Source organism: Episyrphus balteatus, chromosome 3 (assembly GCF_945859705.1).
Source record: "Episyrphus balteatus chromosome 3, idEpiBalt1.1, whole genome shotgun sequence".
Lineage (NCBI taxonomy): Eukaryota > Metazoa > Arthropoda > Insecta > Diptera > Syrphidae > Episyrphus > Episyrphus balteatus.
The window spans coordinates 4,370,669-4,396,017 of record NC_079136.1 but is presented as its reverse complement, the minus strand read 5'-3'; the positions used below and the strand labels follow the sequence as shown (position 1 = coordinate 4,396,017).

The window sequence follows — 25,349 nt, the reverse complement described above, 5'->3', positions numbered from 1 at the left end:
GCTTACTTTTTGTTGTAAGGGTTTTTTTTTGTTTTGTTTTCTTGTCTTGTATTTTTTGTTTTTGTTTTGTGTTGTTTGCGTTAGGGCCTCTCTCGATACATAAATATATTTTTTTTTATTTTATATAATTTTTTGTTTTAAACTTAAACTTAATTATTTACTCTTTGGTAATTTTTTTTTTTTACTTAAAATTAACATTAGATATAGGTAGTTTATTCATGTTTATCTTTTTTAACTAAAAAATAATAAAATTTACAATCAAACTTAACGACAAAAATTGTAGGTACCTACAACTAATCTATATATATATATAAATATTATGTACTTTACGTATATAATGTAATATGTATGTTATGTATGTTTGTTTGTGTATGAAACAGACGATTGTCTAGCAGGAATAGAAATTTGTGCTTCCATACAGTTCTTCTATAGAGTTCCTATAAGATACCAATAGAGATTTGTTTTTTTTTGTTTTTCATTTCTAATGTTTTTTTTTTTTTAAGTCTAAGTTAATACATTGATTGAAATTGCTGTGAAGAATTGAAGTTCCTTGAGCGAAGGATGTTCATATGGATCTCTGAGGAAGCTGTTGAATGCATATACGGTGGAAGATCGGCTCCGTCACTGACGCGGCACTGGAGTATCGCTTGTGGGCAGCAGGACTGATTTTGAATATACATATTGAAAAATATTTTTGTTTTTTTTTTTTTGATTTTACAAAAAAGAGGAGGAATGTAAAGACTACAGCTAAAGGCTTTAACTGTTCTATATGTATATTGTATTATTTTGTTTTTATATTAGTGCACTAGTTAAGAGTCAGAAGCCGAAAGAAAGAGAAGCTGAAAGGTTACCTGAAGCGTTTTCTTAAAGGCGACTCTAAATTCACGATTGAAGTACGCATAGATGATTGGATTGAGTGCCGAATTAAAGTAGCCAATCCAAAATAGGATGCAGACTACAATTCTGGGTGTATTGCAACTATCGCAAAGGGACGAAGTTATGTACCTACAATTAAACACAAATAAATTATTAATTTTTTAATTGTTATTAGTTTAAAGAGTTTTAATTACCATAAGAAAAACGGTAGCCAACACACTAGAAATGCACTCATGATTATTCCTAATGTCCTTGCTGCTTTCTTCTCCCTTCGCATCGTCGTTATGGAAGTTTGCTCGACATGAATACTGGGCCTTGGGACGGGTATGTGATTGATCTGTAAATGTTTGTCCAGCAATAGAGCTGCCACTTTTGATCTATGGAAAAAAAAAAACAATTTAAAAATTATTTTATTATGAGATTAGTTGAAGAAGAAAAACACTGGTACATAAAGCACAACATCCATGAATTGTTATCTGAAAAAGTATCTTTAGAATCTCATGTTGAGGTGACTAAATTAAACAGAAGATTTGATTGATGGTAAAACAAAATACTAGCAGGTAGGTACAAACTATGTAATCCATCACACCAATTAAAACAAAATAAAGGACGAACTCATTCCACTTTGAACCAGTTAGTGGCTTTAAAGAGAGATTTGCGTTTTGAAGTAGGTGTAGTTTTAATTGTTGAAATGATCATGCAAATTTAATTTTGGAATCAATTTTTGACAAATATATGACAAATATACGTTTATTATTTACATAAATACATATTTTATTATGGTTTTTGTAGGTACGATAAATGTTCAAATTTTGCCACTTTATTCAGGGCCTTGCTTATCTAGTTAAACAACATGTCGATTGTATGCCTTAAAATATCTTGAGTTTTGTAGCTAATGTAGTTTGACGAGAAATCGGCCTTTGGAGAACAAGATGTGCAATATCTTTTCCTTTCTTGTCGTGAAACTTATTTTTTTTTAATTTTTAGTAAATAAAATTGTTCATACATATTCCATTCAAGGATCCTATTTATTGGGGCCCATTTACTTATATTTTTGCAAAAACTGTGACTCAGACGAAGGATCTTCTTTATTTTTGTATTGATTCAAATTTCTTTTTTTCTTCTTGTCAAATTAGTTTTCAGTTTTCAGCCTAGAACGCAGATCAAGCTTAATTCAAGCTGACGTTTTTTTCCTTCGCAATTCTTCGCTTTTTTCCGTGTAGTAGATTGTCACTCATATATAAAAATTTAAACTGAAGCTCCGCACAACTCGGTTGAAATTCTAAAACATTTTTCGGAGAATTTTTTATGCTAGCTAAAATTAAGCTCGATTTGCATATTAGGCTTTACGACACAAATGAAAAGTTAGATTTTATAGATTTAATTTAATTTTTGAGTAATTGAATTATGTTGTGTCATTTTTTTAGAACGGTGTATTTTATTGCTCCAAAATTAAATTTACGTTTTAAAATCAAACTTTTGATTCTTCTCAAAAGAAGAACAGTTAAATCAACTGTTTTTCTTGTAAATTCTCCTATTTCAAAAATTTTCACCCATTTTTCAAAAAAAAAAAAAAAAACAATTTTGATGTCATATTGACCTAAGAATTTTTCATTAGACACATAAAAACAAAATTTCCAAAAATTTCATCGATCCATTTTCAAAACAAATTAATTTTTTTTTTTTTAATCCAAAAAGGTTTTTTTTTGAAAATTTACGGAACATTTATAATTTTTTCTTGGAAATCGGTTAAGTTGCTACACGGAAGGGAGAGCAAATGGTTTTACGACAAAGTGCCGCTAATAGGTAACACTGTGTGAGAATAGACAACTTTTAAGGAATATTCTTCTTCGGACTCCTAGTTCGTTTCGAAGGACTTGTTGAACGTGGTGAAATGGCATTTCTGTTTTTTTTTTTTTGCTTTTGTTTGAAGATATCAATATAAAACATTTTGTTTAGATACAAAAAAAAACTAGACTCATAACAGAAGACGTTCAAAGTACCTACTGTTTTTTTGTCCACTTTGACATTGATTTTGCACATAGACTTGTCCTAAAACATGATATTATTTTTAATTTATAAAACAATTTCAAGGCTGTAGGTACCCTTTTCTTATAAAAAATCGGTTGAGAAAAACACGGAAAACCACTAAATCAGTTGAAAATAAACAAGAATTTTTGCAATGGCTAAAAGTTGAAAAAAATATTTTTGCCGCTCCATCCAGATTTTGGGGGTGTAGTGAAGTTCGTACTTATCATTTCTTAATCAGTTGGGCAAGCCCTATAAAACGTGATATATTTCCGCCCGAGTATTAAACAGTGTAATCCAAATATTTGCTGTGCTAAACTCACACTCTCACTTCTAGATAAATAATTATTCAATGATTTTACTGCAAGGTTTGCTCAATAGATGCAACATCTTCTTCAAATCGGATATGAAGACTAGGTTTGGATGTGAACTATCCTTCAAAGTTAATGGAGTCAACCCTTCCACCTTGGAAACTATTGATGTCGCTTCTCTTAGAATCAATTAAATACAAAAATGGTTTTTACGAATTTCGCAATTTAAAAAATCTAATGATGGGATTATTATAAAGAAATAGAGCTTTTTGCCTTTTGCGGTACCTACAATAATTTTTGTTTAGATACATTATTTTTATTCTGGGTACTTAAAACAACCTTCAAACACCGCATTTTGTAATTTTATATTTTCCCATTTTTAAAAGGAGACATTTTGAACTTAGATATTTCGTTAGTTTCTTAATAAACTATATTAAAGTTACACATTTTTATAAAGCTTTTAATTTCTTCTTTCCAAATCTACAAGCATTTTTCTTATGTAATGGAACAATAATAAATTAAAAAAAAAAAACTGAGTGTAGAAGTTTTTTTTGTTCAATATATTGATTTCAACAAGAGTTTTCAATGTTGGCTCCGGCTGCCTCCACTGAGTTATTGGCAATTTTGCATTCTATTTTTACTGTAGATTAAGAAACAAAAATAAATAAATTCCCATTTTCATCCTTTTTCATTCCATTAATTTCCCTATTAAAATTTATTTATTTAAAAAAAAAACATTTCTTATCTGTCCATTGAATAGATTAAAACTTCAAAACATAAACTATGCAATAACACAGTTTTTGAAACAATTAAAAACCGTTATTAATGATAGCAAACAATGCTATATTCGACGTGTTTTTGAAATAACTCAGTCCATTTGTCAACAAATGATTGATAACGATAAACAAGAGTATTCGTTTGTTAATTTTTACAGACAAATTTTTTCCTTTAATTATACGTTTTTCCCATTCAACAAAATAATATTATTTATAATAAGTAAAAGTAAAATTTTGTTGTTGTTAACAGTATAATATGTTTACTTCTATACTGAGTTATGTACCTTAAGAATACGGCTATTATGATAACAGGAACTGATTAAAACACAATTTAATGTTTTGGAACGTAAATTTTATGAAAAAGGTTTTATTTGATCTTCAGAGTCTTGAAGTAAAAAAAGGAACTATGGCAACCCTACCGGACCAATTTTTTTGTTTTTCCATTGCTTAGAAAAAAGATTAATTTATATCGTCACATTTTTTGTATGAAAAAAATATTTTTTTTAACTTTGAACATATTTATTGTGCTTTTAAAACTAACTAACCAGAACAATCCTTAAGTACATCAATTCCTTATATATTCAAGATAATATGTTTCAAATGTCATTCAATTATACAAAGAAACAAAAAAGTTACAGATTTTTGAGACGCTCAACCTCGTTTCGTCCTATAGTGCGATGCCCCGGGGCCGGTAGGGCCCCGACTGTAGACAATGCAAAAAAGCCAACTTATATTAAATGTTACGAAGCAAAAAGGTAAGATATTTGACATGAATCCTATTGAGTAGAAGAAAGACAAATTATTTTCTTCAGTATAATTTATAATGAATTGGTAGCCAGCCACATAATATTTCATCTAAAAACAATAATACCTCAGGGGCCCAAAAAAAAATAAATTTCATTTTTTGAAAGAAAAATTAAACACATATTATATTAGGGCCGCAAAAAATATTACTTTAATAATCTTAGCGACAAACAAGTAATACAAAAAAAGATGGCGTACACCTACTTTTTTATGTCAAAAGGGCCTCCAAATATCAAGGGTCTCCAAATATCAAAGGGGCCCCACAATTTAGTCTTGCCCCGGGGCCCCAGCAACTCAACGTACGCCTCTGACTTAAGATCTGAATTTTCAGGGGCTCTGATTGGTCAGATGACATAAAAAGTTAGGTGGCGATTTTCAGGTGGAAATTTTTATCTGAAAATTCAGATGGGTGTGTTTGTGTTGGTGAAGTTGGTAAAAGTACGAAATGTGCTACACACCAAAATTGAACTTTGTGATTTTAATACAAGTTATAAATGGATTTGTTTATATTTCTTTTGTGTTTGGACATTTGTTGCGGTGTTATTGTTATTTGTTGTAATTAATATAATTTTGTGTCCTTCCTGCGCATGTTTATGTGCAGAAATTTAATAATGAAAATAAATGAGGAAATAAAAAAACTTAATGAAGTTGGACACCAAAGCAAAATTAAACATGCATAAGTGGATAACAGAAAGGGATTTTATGAATCCAACAAAATAATTTTTACAAATACTGAAGTGATCTCAGTGAAAATATTAATAAATAACTCTTTTTTTAAAATCACTTGAACTATTTTTATTATCCTTTAAGAAAAGAAATGTTCTTTTTTTAAAGTCAATCCAAGAAAAGAAAAGAAGTATTTAATTCAGATGATTTTTTGCGTTCAACGTCAAAAAAAATCTGAACTTATTAAGTTCAGATGGTGCGTTGAGCCCGGCCATTATGAAGTAGGTAAAGGTATTTTTTTTTTCTATTTTGTCGATGTCATTTCTGACACTATGTAAATATTAACTAACTACCACTTCAGAAATTATTAATAAAACCATCACCTTTTTATCAAATTTATCAAAAAAATGCTTACAACTTAATAAGGGGTTTAAATCTTATTTCCTGATTTTAAAGTGAATTATTAAAACTAATTTAACTTTGTTTTTGTAATGCGTATATACATTTATATTAGTAGATTTAATAACACACAAATATCCACAAAATCATTAAATTCCTTGTTTTGTGTCCCTTTTTAATGTCATACTCATAATTTACACGAAACAAGACAATTCGCCTCCCTACACTTCAAGCATTGCCCGGAACAAATAAAAGGAAAAAGAGAAAAAAAAATATTTTTTCTCATTTTCTACTTTTCACAGATTCTTAGATCCCTCTGTTATAATGCCTTAGGGGTATATTAAGTATTTGAGTGTGAAAATTTATAAAAGACATCCTCGGACAACTTGAGTAGGTATATCTGCAAAAAGGGGAACAAAATCAATGAACGAAAGAATTTGATTTATCTTTGACAAATCTTTTAATTTAAAATGAAACTACATAACTTGAGGTCTTTAAAAAAAATCAATTTTTTGAAAAAACGTTTGTAATACTATTTCGATTTATCAAGTCTGATGACGATTTTTATGTCGCCGAAATAAGTTAAAGAGAAGGATGCAGACCCAAAACCGACTAGCCAAAAACCTTAGTGTTTTAGCCAAAAACCTTAGTGTTTTAGAAACTCTTGATGAAAAAAAAAAAATTTAGTCAGCTTGATAAAATTGATAGCTTTCATCAAAAACCTTTTTTTTTAAAGCAAAACACTGCCCTATGAAGTAAGTAAAAGTTTTAAACCTCAGGAAACTTTTTATTCGCGACAACCATCGGTCTTTTGTTACTTAGGACATCCATTAGGCTTATTCTTTGTTCAATTTGCGGTAGGTACTCGTAAATTTTATATTCAATTTAATAAATAACTCAAATTAATACTCCCCTCCATTATAAAACCTAGGTAACAGCCTTTAGCAATTTTAACCTTCCAAAAACTTCAACTTTTGAAATATTCAATTTACAAAAAAAAGGACATTTTTGGGCTATAAATTAATTTCAAATTTCTCAAACCTCAAACCGTCATCCTTTTGAATTACCAAGTTTACAATTAAAGGGTTATTTTTTAACAAACAGTCTGAAAAACGTTTTTCGAATTTGATTGTTTATCAAAATAAAGTTAAAACCGAAGAAAAAAAAAAACAAAAATCCAACATCTTTAGAATTCCTAAATAAATAACTTCTTTGTGGTCCAAAAAAAGTCAATTCAACAGAGTAAATGTTAGGATACAATAAAATAGATATAGCTAAAAACTCTTTTACTGGTTCTCTTTTGGGTTGATTTTTTAAGAAAGATGGAGAAAAAGGGTTATGTTTTATTTATATAAAATCGCCGGAAAGCAATCAAACCAATTAGATGAAAAACCAAAGAAGAACAAAGCAGAGAAGAGGTTGGTGGTGACTCTGGGAAATCCTTTGAATCAACTGAAAATTTGGAATTTTAATGAGAAAGGAAAAGGATGGTCGACGAGAAGCTAGAAGAATGAAAGTCTTTTTTAAAAAGACGTAGAACCTTATACATATTAATCAAAAAAACATTATTATTCAAATAAATCGGCTTAGATTCAAATTTTTCCACTTTAACTTCTTTGTTTTTTTTTTCGGTTTTAAATAAAATTGTAACAGCCAAAAAAAGATTAAATATATGGGCGTTAATAATCCAATCGTAGTTGATTGTATCAAACGCTCTAATGGTTTTATTGACTCTTCTAAACGATTCAGAAAAAAAAAAAAAAAACAAATCAATATACAAATTGAGTTGAATTTTTCTTTTTTCTACTTTTTTTGTTTGTTTTTTTATTTACCTGTACAAAAGTCGTTCCTGTCTATCGGCTTCTCTATAAATTTTGTAATATGTAAATATCATCACGATTCCAGGTATCCAGAAGCTTACAGATGAACTTATGATTGCATACGATTTATTCACCTTAAACTGGCAGATCTGGAAATGAACAAAAAAAAAAAAAAATTGAAAAACAGAAAAGTTGAATTCTATTCGTTCTTATTTTTTTTTCTTTTTCACTTGTTTTACCAGAGTATAACCTTCTGTTTATTTGAGTTGATGATGATGATGATGATGATGGGAAGGTATATATCTCTGTACTCTATTCTGTTGATTATGCTTTTGTTTGGTTCACACAAACTCGTCCCTTAACTTTTGCAATATTCCGAGAGAGAGAGAAAGTACTTTTTGTTCTGACATACTTTTTTGCAAGGGGGGAGTAGTAGAACAAAATAGGTCAAGGGTGGATGATGGGTCATGGTGTAGGGTGAAGGTGGTGGATAGCATGCAGTACCGGCTGGTTTTCAATACAATTTTGGAGCCTTAGTTAGGTTAATATTTTTGCTTCCTAAGGACTTACCATAAAGAGTTGTTATATAGAGTTTTGCAAGAAAAAAAAAAAAAAAAAAAAAAAAAAAAACAATTTGATCATCTAAAAGTACTTGATGATAGAGAGATAGTATGCCTTAACTTGTTTCTTGCAAATAATCTATGGTAACAACGTTTGATGACAATTAATTGACTTTTTAACGAGCATTTGTCATAGAAAAGTTAGAAAATCATTATTGAGAAAATGTTGTTCACTGTGGTGTATACGTACTTTTTCTGTATTTTTTCATATTTCAGATTTTAAGAATTCGCAATTGCATGTGGACCCACTTGAGTTATGTGAGCGCTCTGGCAGGCGTGGATCTAGAAATTCGATTTGGGGGGTCACAGGACTCACACATTTTACTGACCAAAAAATTGTCATATGCATAAAATATTCTAAAAAATATTCTAACCATCAAAAAATGTATGTAAAACAAGGTATAACTAAAACGGCCACTCTTTAAAAAAAGTAAACATTTTTGAAATTATTTAGTGACTTTTTTTCTGACCGCAAAATTAAAAAAAAAAATAATGATGCAGAAACCTAATTTTTTGTTTTTTTTTTTTGGTTTCAGAAACAGTTTTTGTAATTTTTTTTTCAAAACAAATGAAACGTGAAAGAATTTTTTTTTGATTTTGTGAATTTCACACTTTTTGCTAAAAGTTGTAGTTGTATTTCAACACGAAACTGTCAATTATTGTTTAAATTTTTTTTTTTAAATGTTTAAGTAGGCATAGTATTACGAGCTTAATTTTAACTTCCTTATAAAATTCTATCCAAAATCTTAGGTCAAATATATTTTCAAGAGGATTCTGAATGGGAGATAAAATTAAGCATGCATGTTGAACTAGGCTTAAGTCTTTTATGTTCTTAAGGTTTACCAACTTGATTTATTTTACTAAGAAAAGAAAATTTTTTAAATTGTTTGAGCAGCTTTTCAGAAATTAAAAAAAAAAACACGAAATTGATTTAAAAAATAAAATCTAAAAAATTCATTTTTCAATATTTAATTTTTGATTACTACAATAGTAACTTTTGTTTAAAAAAACCTGTTGAAATCAAGGTTGTCACTGTCAAAGTTTGAAGTAAAATAACAGTTGCGGAGCGTTTTTTCAGAACTCAACAAGTTTTTCAGGAGAAGGTTTTTTTTGTTTCATATTTGAATACAAAATTAAATTTTCAAAAAGTAGAAACCAGCAGTTGTTCGTTCTTGCAAAGCTAATCGATAGGCTCAATTTTTATTTTCAGATTTGGAACGATTTGTCCTTATTTTGAGCATGAAAACACGACGTTTTTTCAATATGAAACAAATCCAAAAGTACACTTTTTTCCACCTAACGTTTAACCTTTTATGCATAATAATGTACCGATAAATAACTAAAACCAATCAACCCATGTTAAAACTACAATAATAATATTTGATTTTTTAAACTTTATTGAGTATGGCAAAAACCTGCAATTTTGTTTAGTTTTGCAAAACCTCGTAGTATTTTGTTGAGTTTTGCAAAATCTCCATACATTTTGTATTGGTTTTCTTGAGTTTAAAAAAAAAACGATTTTTTTAAATAAAAACTACATAATATTAGCTTTTACATTTTTTTTATTTCGTCATCTTGTGCGCCTGTCAATGCCAAACACTTTTATATCAATATCTTTTTTTTGCATTTTTGGCGTTTGTTTAGTTTTGAAAAACGCTCCTCAGTTCAACACTGAGGAAGAAAATAAGTTAAAATCAACGCAAACCATATTTATTTTAACAGCTTTTCAAAAAGATTTTGCGTTAAGGACGATAATTTTAAAATCATGTAAGTTTTTTTTTTTTTTTTAATTTTGAATCAACGTTGACGATACTACATATTTTTAAATTGGACTTTTCCCCTTTTTTTTTATCAAAAGATAAATCTTCCCTTTTTTGAATATTTAAAAAAAAATTAAAGCTGTAGTTACCTATATAATTTTTTAATTTTATAAATTTTTGTAAAAAAAATGTGTGAGAAATAAAAAATTTTTCTCAAACTGATTCCCATGAATCAGTTCATAAAACATAGTCCATAACAATAAAGTAAAAATGTATATTGTGTAAAACCTCGCTTCCACCGTTTTGCCATAATTTTCTGTTTTTTACTGGAAGTTTGGGGGGGGGGGAACAGTATTTTTTTGATGTAAAAAAAGCTTATATTGGAAAATACCTTTTAAAGAAAATTGACTTGAAATTTGGTTGAAAAATAATCGTTTTACCAAACACGAACATAAGAAAACACATTGTTAAAGAAACTCCTTCTAAACATCACTTAATCTTTTAAGAAGAACAAAAAAAAACTTAAATAAGAAATTACCTTTATCAAACAAACCTTTGACAAAACCTTTTGTATGCGCAACCTTGTGTTACTACTTATCTTTAATGAAAGCCTTTTCGTTTGCATTTGACTTGTTGTTTCTTTATGTTTTCTTTTTTTTTTTCACTACAAAAGATTTCCTCTGTGATGTTTTTTTCAACTCTTATGAAATTGGGCCCCTTAAATTAGTGACTTGTATTCCACAATACGACTCTGGTTAAAGAAAATGCGTGACTTAGAAAAAAGCTTCTATCAGCGTTCGTGTTGGTTCTAAAAACACTCTTCAGGTGGTTCTATCGATCTCAATAATAATGAACTTAATGAAAATTAATGATTGCATGTACATAAGAAGATGTGCGATGCTGCTTAGTCAACCCTTGAAGACTTCGCGTTCTTTCATAATTATTTTTTATTTCACTAATATCCCATCCCTAAACCAAAATACTCCTTCTGAGGTTGCAAATATTTACTCCTCACACATTCCTTAAGAACAACTGCCATAAGATATTTCAAAGTTCATAAATTACTTATACAACGAACGCAGGACAGGGTTCATAATAATAAGTTGTGTGTGTCAAGTATTTAAATGATTAATATTAAGGACCGACATATGAGATATTCATTTATGAGTTTTTTCAAGAAATTCAATACCATCTCATATACTTAGCTTTTATATTGTTCGTCAAGTGTGCTTGTTAACTTAAATAACACATAATTGACAACATTAAATCATTATATACAATACAAAAAGGAGGTAAAGATTTTTTTTTTTATTTTCATTGCGATGTGTGTTCCTGTTCATTGAGCTGCATCCAGGATCAACAATTATTTGTAGGAAGGACATGAATGTCAAGTGGGGTTAGATTTTAATGAATGATGAATGAATTTGAATAAAGTTTTTGAAGGATGTGTGTGTACAGGGTACACACTAATATGAATTGTGGTATTTATATGAATTTATTGAAATGTTCAAAGTCAACATTCTAATGAAAAACTTTCAATAAGAGTGTAATGACATATACCTTGAATTGAAATAAGGAATCCGATTTAAAATTTCTTACTTAGTTGTTTGGCATTAAATTAATTTTTTATTTTGTCGAAACGAAACTCAAATAATTAATTTATCCTCTTACAGGGATATATTTATTAGATTTTTGCCTGTACACTGCTAAACTTTCAAAATCGTGGGAAATGTGCTTAATTTAATAGAAAATTTTACACTATTCAAGGTTAAGATCCGTTTGCTAAATAAAATCTTAAGCATTTAAGTTACGTCACTCAGCGATGTCTTATTTTGGTCTTAACTTAAAATGCTTCAAAAAAGCCTTAGATTTTAAGGCTTTAGTTCTTTTCTATATTGATTGTAACAATACAAGTTTTATGGGTCAAAGTTTTCTCAAAATCCAACCATATAACAAATCATATTAAGCAGTGTGTTTAAAAAAATGCGTCAAAAAGACAAAAGCACAACGTTACACGGTTAAAAATTCTGGGGTATTTTTGAATAATGCTCTTGTATTAACGCAATTTTCAATACAAAAAATATTACATTTTAATATTTCCAAAATATTAAAATTGTTTTTAACCTTTTTCGTATTAAATTTAAATATTTAAGTTTACTACTTGTAATATAAATTCTAATTAGTATTGAATTTTAATACCACTGTGTATTAGATTTTAACATTTTTGTATTAAATTTTAATATATCGTCGGTCTCATAAGAAAACCTCGTAACTCCACTTTTTTTCAAAAATGACTTTTGGTAACATTCTTTAGGAACCCAGAAAATTTGGGGTCATTCCGAAAACTCTTCCCAACTACTCTGTTGTTTGTTTACTCTTTCGTCTCTCCTGTAAAATTTTGATTTTGGGAGTTACGAGGTTTTCTCATGAGATCGACGATATTGTATTACATTTTTATATAATTATATTAAATTTTAATATAATTGTATTAAAATAACTATAATACAAATTTATTAAAAACTAATATAAAAAGTATTAAATTGTAATACAAGAATATTAAATTTTAATCAAACGACAGCAACAGCCATTTTAAAAAAAGAAAAAAATCCATTGTTTGAGGTATTTAAAAAAAAAAATTTAAATAAAAAATTGTAAATTTGTACTAATTTGAAGGCTAATATAAACTGTATTAGTTTTTAATACAACTATATTAAATTTTAATACAATTTTGTATTAACTAAAAAATTTTAATATTTGTCTTGTATTAAATTTTAAATGCATTTTTGGTGTAGACCTATATGTAACCCAAAAAGTATTAAAAAATACTCCAGATTTTTTAACCGTGTATCAGACAAAGTTGTGTTAAAGAAGCCGCTTACTAAAATTACTCAGGGCAAATAACTATATATTTGCAATACTTGAACCAAAAACTGCTGGTTCAAACCATATTCGCAAAACATAAAACGAAACATAGAACTGGTCCTTTTTTACAAATAAGTGGGATATTTCACCAAGAATATAGGATAACAGCAAGCCATCTGTGATAGCCACTTACAGGAATTGTCTGATATTTCAAGCCAATATTCTTTTGAATTTTATAAATGCCACCAAATGCTTCTAGCAAATGAACTACAGTGGCAAATTACCAAGGACAAAGCTATCAATCCCTTCCGTCAGAAGTTGAATGCTGCCATTGCACCTAAGGGCCTGTAAGTGAAACAATAGTACTGGATTGATAAAGTGCACTGTGCATTGTTTTAACCACATAAATGAACAAGAAAGAAACATACACAAAAACAATATCATCTAACTCCTTTGCATGTATTTTTACGGGCTCTGGTTGGTAAGGCAACATGAAAAAAATTTCGGACCAATGTCATACTATTATTATTAAAATGTGTTTCGGTCTTTTCTATATTTGACGGATTAAAGAAATATATTGGGTAATGGTGTCACCCGGGCTACCACCTGTCGAAATATGTACATCATCATCAGGGCCGGATTTAAAGCTGTGGGGGCCTCCTCTCAGCTAACTTATTTACAAAATAAAATTAAAATTTATAGGGAATAGAAGATTAATACTATAAAATGATACGAAATTCAAAATAGTTTATATTTAGAGTTTAGATAAAAAAAAATCTTTTTCCTTTACTTTTTATGAGCTTATTTTTAGAAAGCCGCAAATTCATGGGATTAGGTATTTGGGCAAATTCAATTGCTAATTTATTTCACACAGAGTCTCAATCAAAATATTTATATCCATTTAATATTGAAGGAGACAAGTTATTTCGTAATATTTAACTCTTCCAATTTAAATTGTATCGACTCAGTAGAAAACTTTTTGCAAAAAAAAGTCTATCAGCGGCTTAGAAATAATGTAGTAATAAAAATATACTATTCTCTTCATTCCTATATTTGCTTTTTTTTAGTTTAAATAAAATCAAATTTATGCACTTGAAAACTTTGGATATTATATGCTTTACCTTTTAGGAAAGATTAATCACAACAAAAACATTACTGTTAAAAAAGGAGCCAAGTTCTCCTATGTTGAAATTATTCTGGCACAAAAAGTACTGAGATGTAAAAGTGTACCAAGTTCTAAAGTTTGGGTTCAAATTCGTATCAATAAAATTTTGATTGTTCTCTTGACAATTTTTCTTTTAATTACCGATTTTTAAAGTTATTTCAAAAATTGCCAAGTAAACAATCAAAATTTTATTGATACGAATTTGAACCCAAACTTTAGAACTTGGTACACTTTTACATCTCAGTACTTTTTGTGCCAGCATAATTTCAACATAGGAGAACTTGGCTCCTTTTTTAACAGTAATGTTTTTGTTGTGATTTCACTACTTTTTGCAAGGTATGGCTGTAGAATTGAAAATCTCTATATTTGATGAAATTCAGTGAAAACGGGCGGTTGCCACGCCCCACACTGGGGATTTTGCGGAAAAAAGTTCAAAATTTAAAGTTCCTCGGAGAATATTTCAATAGTATTTCTAAATTCTAGAATAAAATCTGAATCAAAATCAGAAAGAATTACTAAAATCGGACTTGTAGTTTACTTTTTAGAGCTTTGTAAAGGGACAAGTTGTTGAAAGTATAAAAAACGAAGTGAAAATACCCTCAAATTAAAGCTGTGTAATTTTTTTTAGCTTGAGCCGACTCATACACTTTTATTATTCCGTAAAGAAGCCATCGTTTGTGTATTGTAAATCGAAGAAATTATTAATTTTAAAGATGTTAATTATTTTATATAATTATTTAAAGAAAAGAGAAAAATATGGCTTGATTTTTTCATATTTTTGTATATATAATTTTAGCTACACTTGCCTACAGTTAGAGACTGTTAAAAACTTTTTCCTTATGAAATTCCCTTTCGATGAAGACCAAATTTGGGTGCCACCAGGTGCCACTGCGTTTTTTATTGGTAATTGAAAACTTCATTTGGTCGCAAAAATCATTTTCTTAAAAATTACTTAAAATAACAAAAAAATATTAAAAATCAATGGTAATACTTACAGTTATAAATGACACTTTTTTTAAAAGCCAAAATATTAGGCTTAATTTGAGCTTTTAAATTAAGTTCTTTAAGTGAATTGTTTTTGAAATAATCGATTTCAAAGTCAAAATTTTGAAAAAAAAATTTAAAAAAACATATCCAATACTATTTTTGACAAGGCTGGGGATTTGAATTCAATTTGAATAATGAAGAACACTGCCTTAATTAATTCCTTACCAAACACTGAAAACCATATGTTTCTATGCCTTCTAGTTTTCGAGAAAATTGAAAAGTAAAAAATTTCCTTTTTGTCAGATTTTTGTTTTTTTGGCTGCAAGCTTGAAATTCTTATCCGAAAAGACAAATAGAGAAAATAAAATTAATTCGTAACACATTTTTTTACAAATCTACTACAATAAAATTAAATTTGATTTTTTGAACTTGGCTCAGAAAAATTAATTTTCGTTATATGTAACTGAAATGTATGTACATAATATATTGAAAACTATTCAAATTAAAAACGAGTGAAAAGGGATTATGCGTCTTATTATTATACATTTTATTAATAATGGGAATTTTAAGCATTTCATGCGAAGATCTAAGCAGAAATCTAATGGAATGTCTCAAGATTTAAATTGAAATTATTATTGAAAAATACAGATCATCTGACCCATTCCTTTATTAAGAAGAATCAGAGTCATTTAATTGAGGAAAAAATGGCTCTCTTAAAAGAATAAACTTTTGAAAAATTTGTATAAAAAAATGAAAAAAGTGTTTTTTTTTTTTTTTTTAATTTTTAACTATAATTTGGGTTTTTTATTTGCGTGGACGTGGACCTCGACAACAGTACTACTATGAGTTATTCTTTTCCATTTAATGTATTTAAAATCGGTGAGGTGGTTCCAATAATACAAAAAAATTAAAAAAAAAAATGCTATAAGTACAAGTAAATTGAGAATCGGAATTCTTTATTACTCTCACAATTTTTTTTAAAAGGGCGTGGCAGTGGGCGGAAATGAATAATAATAATTTCTTACGACGAAAACTGTCATCCCTGAAAATTTCATCCAAATCCATTCAGTGGTTCAGTTTTTATTTATTTTTTTCCGCACTCCCATACAAATTTCCCCAGTGTGCGCCCCCTGGCTGAAATTCTCAAATTTTAATTTTTTTCCTTTGTATAAACTACCAGCTCTACCATTCTACCAAATTTCAAGATTCTACGATAATCAGAAGTGCTCTCTAATATTTGATGATAATTCAGCGGAAATGGGCGGATGCCACGCCCCCTGAATTGAAAATCTCAAATTTTCGCCAAATTTTTCCCTTTGTATACACCACAAGCCCTATCACCGTGTAAAATTTCAAGTTTCTACGTTAACGGGAAGTTCTCCATAATTTTGATGATCTGTCAGTGAGTGAATCAGTCAGTCAGTCAGTCAGTCAGTCAGTCAGTCAGTCAGTCAGTCAGTCAGTCAGTTACGGTTTTTGCGATTTTTGAAGCCCTATATCTCAGAAACTACTCATCGTAAAAGGCTGAAATTTTGTGAGGAGTTTGGTTTTGACAAGCTGAATAAATGTAGCGAGTTTGAAATTTCTAGCATCTTTGTTGTGGAAGTTAGAGGGGGGTCGAAAATGGCCTGAGTTGTTTACTGTAAATAAGGGTGTAGTGCCAAAGTTGCTAGAGAACTTGGCTGGGCACTACCATGCCCCTTGATTACAAATCGTCGGTGAAACCAGAAAAGTGTGTAACTCCATTTTAGCAAATTTTATAGGAGAGCAAAAAAACAAAATCGTTTTGAAGGCATTTGTATGAGTTTTCATTTTCTAATTTGCTAATAAAATAAAAACTATGATCTTTAAGGGGATTCTGAGTTTAAGGAACGGTAGATATTAGTTTTGTCTAACAGATGGCATTCAAATCTAATTTTCAGAAAATTTGGAGTTACACACTTTTCTGGTTTCACCGACGAAATCTCTTTTTGACTGGATATCTTACATATTTCTAGCTTCCAGTTAAAATAGGGAATTTTATATAATTAAAATACATATAATTTTTCTGAAATTTATACTATTTGCTTTTTTTTGAAATCTTGGTTTTCGGTATTAATTGAAAATTCAAATATTGTAAAGAAAATTTGTTTTTATTCGTGGACTGTTTACTAAAATTTTGCGTATTATAAAAGTGTACCACATCATCTGACTGACGAGCTTATCATATTGAATTTATTTCAAACTGTCCATTTTTGCATCATTCTTTTTTGGTGGTAATATTCACTAAAGATGTTGTTTCTAGTCTGTGAAGAACAAATTTTGCATTTTTACTCATAGTTTTAAATTAAACAAATTTTTATGAAAAAAAATTTGGGAATATTTATATACTGCTTGGTACTTAAAGCTGCTTTAAATTACTTTTTTAAGTAAATACTTATAATACCAGCTTTCTCATGGTTAATAGCTAATTTTATTTGCCTATTTTCTATCAAAAATGTATTTTTTCTTTGTCTTATAATTCACACCTGGTTCTTTCAGAAACATACAACAAACCCCGGGTAAATCGAATTATACTCGAGTAAGAATAAAATACAAATCAGGTGTACGAAGGACTTCTTCACATTTTAGAGGACTAATGATCCAAAAGTGAAGGTGAAATCCCAGGTTCGAAGAAGTTAGAGTTACAACAACTGTCAACTATTATCTCAGGCTGCTGTTTGAAGTGACGTCTTTCATTAAAAGCTCCTCATAAGATCTTTATTAATTTCGGTTACTACTTCAAACGCTTCTGGCTGTTTTTTCAGAATTCGGTTAAACCTGGAGACTGCCTTTAAACTTTTTACACAAGTCCATGCTATAGGTATATGGAAATCAAAATATGATACACTTAAATTTCCACCATTATCAGCTGGTATTTTGACTGAATTATAGATTGAACAATTGAAAATAAAAATAAATGGTAGACCTCGAATTTGAAGTTAATTTATCAAATTTATCGACAAAGTTAATGATTTTCTCATCACACTTTGTTAAAAGTTCAAATGTGAACGAGCGCTAGCCGAGTTGAAAGAGAAAATAATTATTGGTAGTCACATTGTTTTTCTCAATCAGTTAAAAAAAAACCCTTTGAGGTTTAAATAATATAAAATTATCTACATGGGTATTTTTATGTCATTCTGCATCAAATGGTAAAAAACCCAACCATTCACTTTATCTTGGCTTAAGTTGGAAACTTACATGTTTCTAATTTTTAGAGTTTCAAATATCGCCTTGTCTTCGGGGTTTTGTGAAGAATTCAATTTAAATTCAGATGTTTACTGACTGTAGTTAACGGGTCCATAAAAGTACTTGAATTTGTTTACCCAGAAATATTGATAATAAAACGCCTTTAGTCCGGAGAATAGGGTTGAATGTTTTAAGATGCCTGAGATATTACAAAAAACTGCCAAAACAGCAATTAAAGGGAAAGAAAACATAAAGTTTAGAATTAATATAATAGAACCTTTGTGCGGACTAAAATTTCTAATAATATACTCATTCCTATCCAATAAAAAGATCCAATTTCCAAGAAATAATAATTGAGTCCTTTCGTAGAATATCCGCCTTAAAATTGTAGGTTGGTATTGTTTTCAAAATCGATTGCCTTGAAGTCACTTTTATCGACTGTCAAAATGACTTTCTTTTTATTTCATTCAAACCCATCGGTCTCCTTAGTGTCAAATATTTAGTCCTAGATCCCCAATTGCGATAAAAAAAAAAATACCCAAGAGAAAATATTTTTGTTTACCTCTTTCAGTTTTGTTCTCAATAAATTTTTGCTTCATGAACATATTTTATCAGCAAATAAAGATGTTATCGTGGTTGTTGTTTTTTTTTTTTGTATCTTTAACATTCATAACCCAAGCAGTTAAATACTCCCTTTAGAACCTTTTTCCCAAATATGTATACGCGAGTCCTTTTTTTTCGCTATTCTAAGAAGTCGTGAACCACTCACAGCTACTACCGCTGTCATCAGGCGTCGTCGTTGGCGTCGTCAAAAGCGACATTTGTGACAAAAACCTTTTTCAAATATGACAATCCCCAATTGAATTGTCAAATATATTTAAAATCCTCCTCTTGTTGAGCTCTCGATAACCTATTGAACAGAATTTTTTTTTATTTTCCTTGAATTCCTTACAAAAATATTTTTACCCAAAAAAGAAATACATATAAAGGACATTTGAATTGCAAAAATAAAAAAGAAATACGAAAAAAAAAATTATTAAAACATCTTCAAAAGTTGTTATTTTACGGCTCAGCGATAACCGTGTTCTTCATCACGTTGCTGGTACCTTGAATAAAAAGAAGTCCTCCCAATAGGATTTTTTTTTGTATCCCTTTTTATGGGATATTATATAACCATAATAATAATGCACATTCATTCAATTTTGTTTAACATTATGTTAAGTTGGTGTATGGTATGGTAGAGAGGTAGTGTATTCAAACACAACATGTCAAAGTAAATGAAGAAGGTTAGGAAAGGATATATGCGAACTAATATTCTTAAAAGCCCAGATGTTTTGCATTACATTCGACTCAGTGAATTCATTTCTTTAGTTGTTGTCTACCTATGGAAGGGACAAAAGAAAGAGAAATACCTTTTATGTTTGTGTGTATATCTGTCGGCAAATGTTAAATATTTTCAAAAAATAAAACGATAAATTAAAATATAAATCAAAGACAAGCTTTTTTAAGGACCTCGGTCTGGAGAAACAAATTGATATTACAGAACCTACTTGCCCTTTAAATGTACTTGAACCTTAAATTGTTGAATATATCGATTTTAATTACCAACGCAACGCTTCACAGTTGACGTAGCAACTTTAGAAAATACAAATCAATAGATCATAAGAAGCAACCAAACCCCGGATTTGGGGTTTTCAGCGTTTTTGAAATGCCTCTTTGTGAAAGAATGATTTGATGCCAAATTTCGTTGTAATAATACTAAATACTTGACTCTGAAACGGCTAGATCAAGCTTAAAGGCAAGCAGCGTTACACAGCGTTAACAAAAATGAGTGTCTTAGGTCAGCCTGTTTAATACATTGAATGTTAGAAACTCTACTTAAATTCTAAGGAAGATTATCGACGAAGAGTCATCTCCAAGGAATCATTTAATGCTAAATAAATAAAAATGTGTGTACCAAATTTTTCAAGTAAAAATTACAGAAATCAATAAATAAATCTAATATTAATACAGTCAAATAAGGAGAAAAAAGGGGTAAATCTCGGAATGAATGTTAGTAGAAATTTTTTTTGCTCAATATCTTCCTTTTGCCATTCTATAACATATCTCAAAAGTCTAGAAAAATCTTATGTCCGCTTGTCGCGATTTCAAGGTCAAATCGCGAAATGGAGATTTTCGAAATTAGCAAAAATAGGCTATGGTATTATATACACATATGATACATGATTTCAAGGTATTTTTTAATGCTGATTCCAAAAAATCTAAAATCAAGACTATCTGACGTCTCTGGAAAAAGTTATACGGGTTTTTCATTTGTCAACTCATATTATTATAACAGTTGCAAACTTACTGCCGAAAAACCCTTAAAAGTTATGGTAGATGAACCAAATTTTGCATGAAGATTTTAGAATCCATCGTTATTAAAAATCAAAACAATCCATTAAAAAAAATATATATACCTACGAAATAATGGTATTTTTTGATGGAGGGGCAAATTTTAGGATATGCACTAAAGAAGATTCTTGTTCATCTTAGGAATAAGTGCTAATAGGCTAATTTTTTCATTTTAATCTTTGTTTGGATATTCTTTAACTACCCTCAAAAATCTAAAAAAATTTCATGTCCGCAAGTTCTAATTTTCTTGGTTTGAAGATAAGGTGCAGATTTGAAAAAATTGAAAAACTACTCTTCAGATATTTGTGTCAGATCAACATGAATAAGGTACATTACTTTTCAGGGATGGTCATATTGATTTGATTGTGGGTTTTGTTGGAATCAGCGTTAAAAAATACCTTGAAATGATATGGGTTATGTTGGTATACATATAAGAATCTAAAGTTTTCTTATTATTTTTTTTTTAAATCTGCACCTAACTTAGTTTAACCTGGGAAATTAGAACTTGCGGACATGAGATTTTTTTAGATTTTTGACATAAGTTATACAATATCCAAACAAAGATAGAAACAAAAAAATTAGCCTATTACCACTAATTCCAAGATTGTACCAGGATGTTTTTTAGTGCACATCCCAAAATTTCCTCTTTTCTCAAAAAATACCATTTTGTCATAGATATAAATGTTTTTTTGCATTGCATTGTTTTGATTCTTAATGATAATGGATATGAAAACCCTCATGCAAAATATGATTCCGCTACCATTACTTTTAAGGGTTTTTCGGTAGTAAGTTAGCAACTGTTATAATAATATGGGTTGAAAGATGAAAAACAGGTATAACTTTTTTCAAAGACTTCAGATTGCCTTGATTTTAGATTTTTTGGAATAAGCATTAAAAAATACCTTGAAATCATGTATTATTTGTGTATATAATACCATAGCCTATTTTTGCTAATTTTGAAAATTTGCATTTCGCGATTTGACCTTGAAATCGCGACAAGCGGACATGAGATTTTTCTAGACTTTTGAGATATGTTATAGAATGGCAAAAGGAAGATATTGAGCAAAAAAAATTTCTACTAACATTCATTCCGAGGTTAAAACCTTATTTGACTGGATTATATATAAAATTCTCCTGTCGCAGTGTTTGTTATTAAACTCCTTCGAAACGGATGGACCATGGACCGATTTTTATGAAACTTTGTGTGCTTATCGGATAGGTCTCAGAATCGACCAACATAATTTCCATGCCATAAAATGGTTAGGGTGGTCCAACCAAAATTTTTTAAATATATTTTTGGAACGATTTTTATGAAATTTTGTGGGTATATCGGGTAAGTCCAAGATTCGATCAACACCTATTTTCATACCACTAAATGGTTAGAGTGGTCCACTAAAAATTTTGTTTTGACGTACTCCAAAATTGGAAGTAAGCAGCAGAAGAGGTGTAACGAAGTCCGCCGGGTCAGCTAGTTTTTAATAAATTTTAAATGAAGGTTTTTTATAAGGCAGACACAAGGAAAAGGAATCCATAAAGTCCTCAAAAATATTTTTGGTGAAAGGGTGTTTTTTGAGGGGTTGAGTTATTATGCATGAGGAAGGTTCCAAATTTAAATTTTCTTATAGTTGACGAAAAAATTTGGTTTTTTTTAAGAACTTAACAGTTTTATGTTCATTGTTAGTTCTTTTTTTAAAGAAAAAAAAAAATCATGTGTGCAATTCACACGTGGTAGAAGTGAAACCTTAAAAAATCATTTTTCTTGCAAAAAAAAATAGAAAAAATCTACCTATTTTTATTCTATGTATCACCTTCAAATCCATGTTTTTATAAGACAACCTATATAAATTTTATATCATCTGAAAGCTTATTGTCTTAGCTCAAAATATATGTATCGATCAAGTCTATGAAACATCTACAAAAAGAGCTAGAATTTTTTAAACTCGATGAAATTTCATCCAAAAAGCAAAAAAAAACATTTATTTTTATGTTCTCATGCTATTAAATCAATTTTTTTGTTTGACAACCTATAAAAAATGTTATACCATGTGAAAGCTTATTGTTTCATCTTGTATAATGATGTATAAATCTTATTTCAAAGATGTCTACAAGAGAAGTTAGAATTTTTTAAAGTCAACCATGTCGAATTTCCAGACTGAGATTACGGTACTTCCTACACTGGTAGCTGGTCATCGCCAACAGATCTCCACAGGGGTTTTGAGGTATTTTAAATTTTTTATGTTATGTGTGATATATCAAATAAAAGGTTATGTTATCATCATGCGTATTAAAGTTAAATCAAATTTGTATGTGCACTAGATCAAAAGATATAACGTGTGTTGGAAAAGAACATCTTTTTACCGTTATCTCCGAATTTTGAATATGAAATTAATTGAAATTTTGTACAATTATAATTTATTTAATAACCTATCAACAGTACAAATTTCATTCATCTATCTATTAAAACAAAAAAGTTATAACAAGTTGAAATCGTGTCGCGTTTTTGTTTCATCTTGTTTCAAATCACTACGATACTAAAGAAGTTTTCACTTCAAAAACTGTATTTCAAATTAAGTATCAAAAAAACTATGAGGAAAATGGTACCCTAGTCAAAATTAGTAAAAAGTTTCAAAAAGTATAAGACAGGCACCAAAAATGTAAGCAGGAATTAAGGAAGATCCGAATGAGTCCAACAATATCAATAGTATACAAACTTTATTAAAAATGTTTAAGTTTTTTTTTCATGTTTTTTAGGTGAAGAGAAAATGTGGGTCTATTTCAAAAACTGATTAATAATGGTACACTTTTGAAATTTTGCAATTAGGTATGTAATATTTGAGATTTTAATCAAGAATCTAAAAATGTATCATAGAAAGAAAGAATAAAGAGACTTCTCAAAATATGTTTTTTTTTTTTTTTTAAGGAAGTAGAAAGTTCGATAATAAGTCCCAAAAAGTCAATCATATGATTTCTCAAAAAAGAAATTAGTTATATTTATTTTTGTTTAAATACAGTTTTTCGAAAACAGGATTTAATGTGTCAAAAAATAATTTTTAGAAATAAAAACAGCTCTAAGGACTTTCAAAAAAGAAAAAAATTCTTAAAAAAAAAGGAAAACTGAAAATAAAGAAAACTCTGTGGACTTGAATGTGTAATCAATTGTTTTGAAATAAATTTTGTTGAAATTAAAGCTTTTCACAAGTAAACGTCAAACTTTGGTGTACAAATTGACTAGTTTTGTATGTCTCGCAGTTAGATCAAACGATTTGTGCATGTGTGCATAGTTACTCAATTTTATTCTTTTAACTTAATTTAGGTTCTGTACTGCAAGAACAGTGTTAAAAAACTCAAAATGCATTAAAACAAATTAGGCTTAAAAAGTTCCAGACAAACAAAAAATATTAAAATGAGCTCAGGTAGCAAATGAGCATAAAGAAGACCGTCAACAGTCAAAAAGCTAGTTATGACTAGAGCTCATAATGATCAAATTGTTCTTCTAAGTATTCAAGCAAACACCGAAGAGTGGATAGTGACAAATTTTTTTTTGAAGCCTTCCATGATGTAATTGCAGTAAAGTGCTGAATGGAAATTTTCTAACCTATTTTATTCCAAGCATAAAATAAAAGACATATCTTTTGCACAATTTCTTGTTTGAAAAAAAAAAATCTTACGACTACTGTCAAATTTGGATTCTGAATCTTGACTTGATGGATCCTGTTACTAGATATCAATATTTAAGCTACCAACTCTTTTCATTTTATTAGTTAACCATCATCCGTTCGGTCGGAATCCAAATCCTGAGGGGCTTTTGCATCAGTTCTGAGCTTGGCGAGGTTATTTGCATTTGACGTGCTGATACAATACAAAACCAACAAGTTTTAATCAACCTTTTCAAATATCAAATCTTATTCTGATTAAAAACTTATTAGAAAACTCAAATTAGAAAATCTGAGGAAGACCTCCATTCTTAAGAAAAATCTATTTTTAAACTATCCATCCCAATTGATTTAAACCTCAATTTATCAACCAAAGAAATAAAAAAGCCAAAACCATTTTGAACTTTATGCAAGAAACCTTCTTTTAATACCCACTGTGTTTGCATCTAAAACTAAACCTAAACACACACAAAATTGTGTAAACATCATAATGATGAAAATGAAGTATTTACGGCCAACTTGATAAATTTAATAAGAAATAATGGAATTATCCATAACCATAACCAATTCAGAGAGATCCCACAGCAACACAAAAATCCTTGCTGACACACAAAAGTGTTATTTTATCAAAAAACAAACTCCCCAACACCCAACATCCAACACAAGGATTAGACCAGGGATCTATTATCAAAATATAAATATTTACACAATATAATCCTCCATCAAGGACCCAAATAACCCAACAGATTTGAATCGGGAAATGGATTCAAATACATCATCGAATAAAAACGAAAGGTGTGCGTTTGCCGTTTGCCTCTGATTAAAAGGATAAGCCTCCGAAATAGATGGAGCACGAGGAAGAAAAAAAAAAGAACTTTTATGCTGATTGATATTTGCCAATATTCACGCCCAAACCCAACCCATCTCAGTCTCCGGTCAGCCGCTACCACTGCCACTGCTGCCGCATTCACCCAAAACATTACTATGCATGAAGGGTATATTTGAATTTCAATTCGGAGGA

The 25,349-nt window shown here is 29.3% G+C and overlaps 1 protein-coding gene across 1 annotated transcript in view; it reads right to left on the bottom strand.

The window, feature by feature from the left end:
- Window positions 1-246: 246 nt before the first annotated feature.
- LOC129917181 (octopamine receptor beta-1R-like) overlaps window positions 247-25,349 on the bottom strand; it is a 122,075-nt gene continuing 96,972 nt past the window's right edge. The window contains exons 5-8 of the mRNA XM_055997570.1: window positions 7,693-7,829; window positions 1,071-1,253; window positions 852-1,005; window positions 247-662 (exon numbers count right to left, since the gene is read on the bottom strand). Of these exons, the coding sequence (XP_055853545.1) occupies window positions 510-662; window positions 852-1,005; window positions 1,071-1,253; window positions 7,693-7,829 (627 nt within the window). The 3' untranslated portion in view covers window positions 247-509. The remainder of the gene's footprint in view (window positions 663-851; window positions 1,006-1,070; window positions 1,254-7,692; window positions 7,830-25,349) is intronic.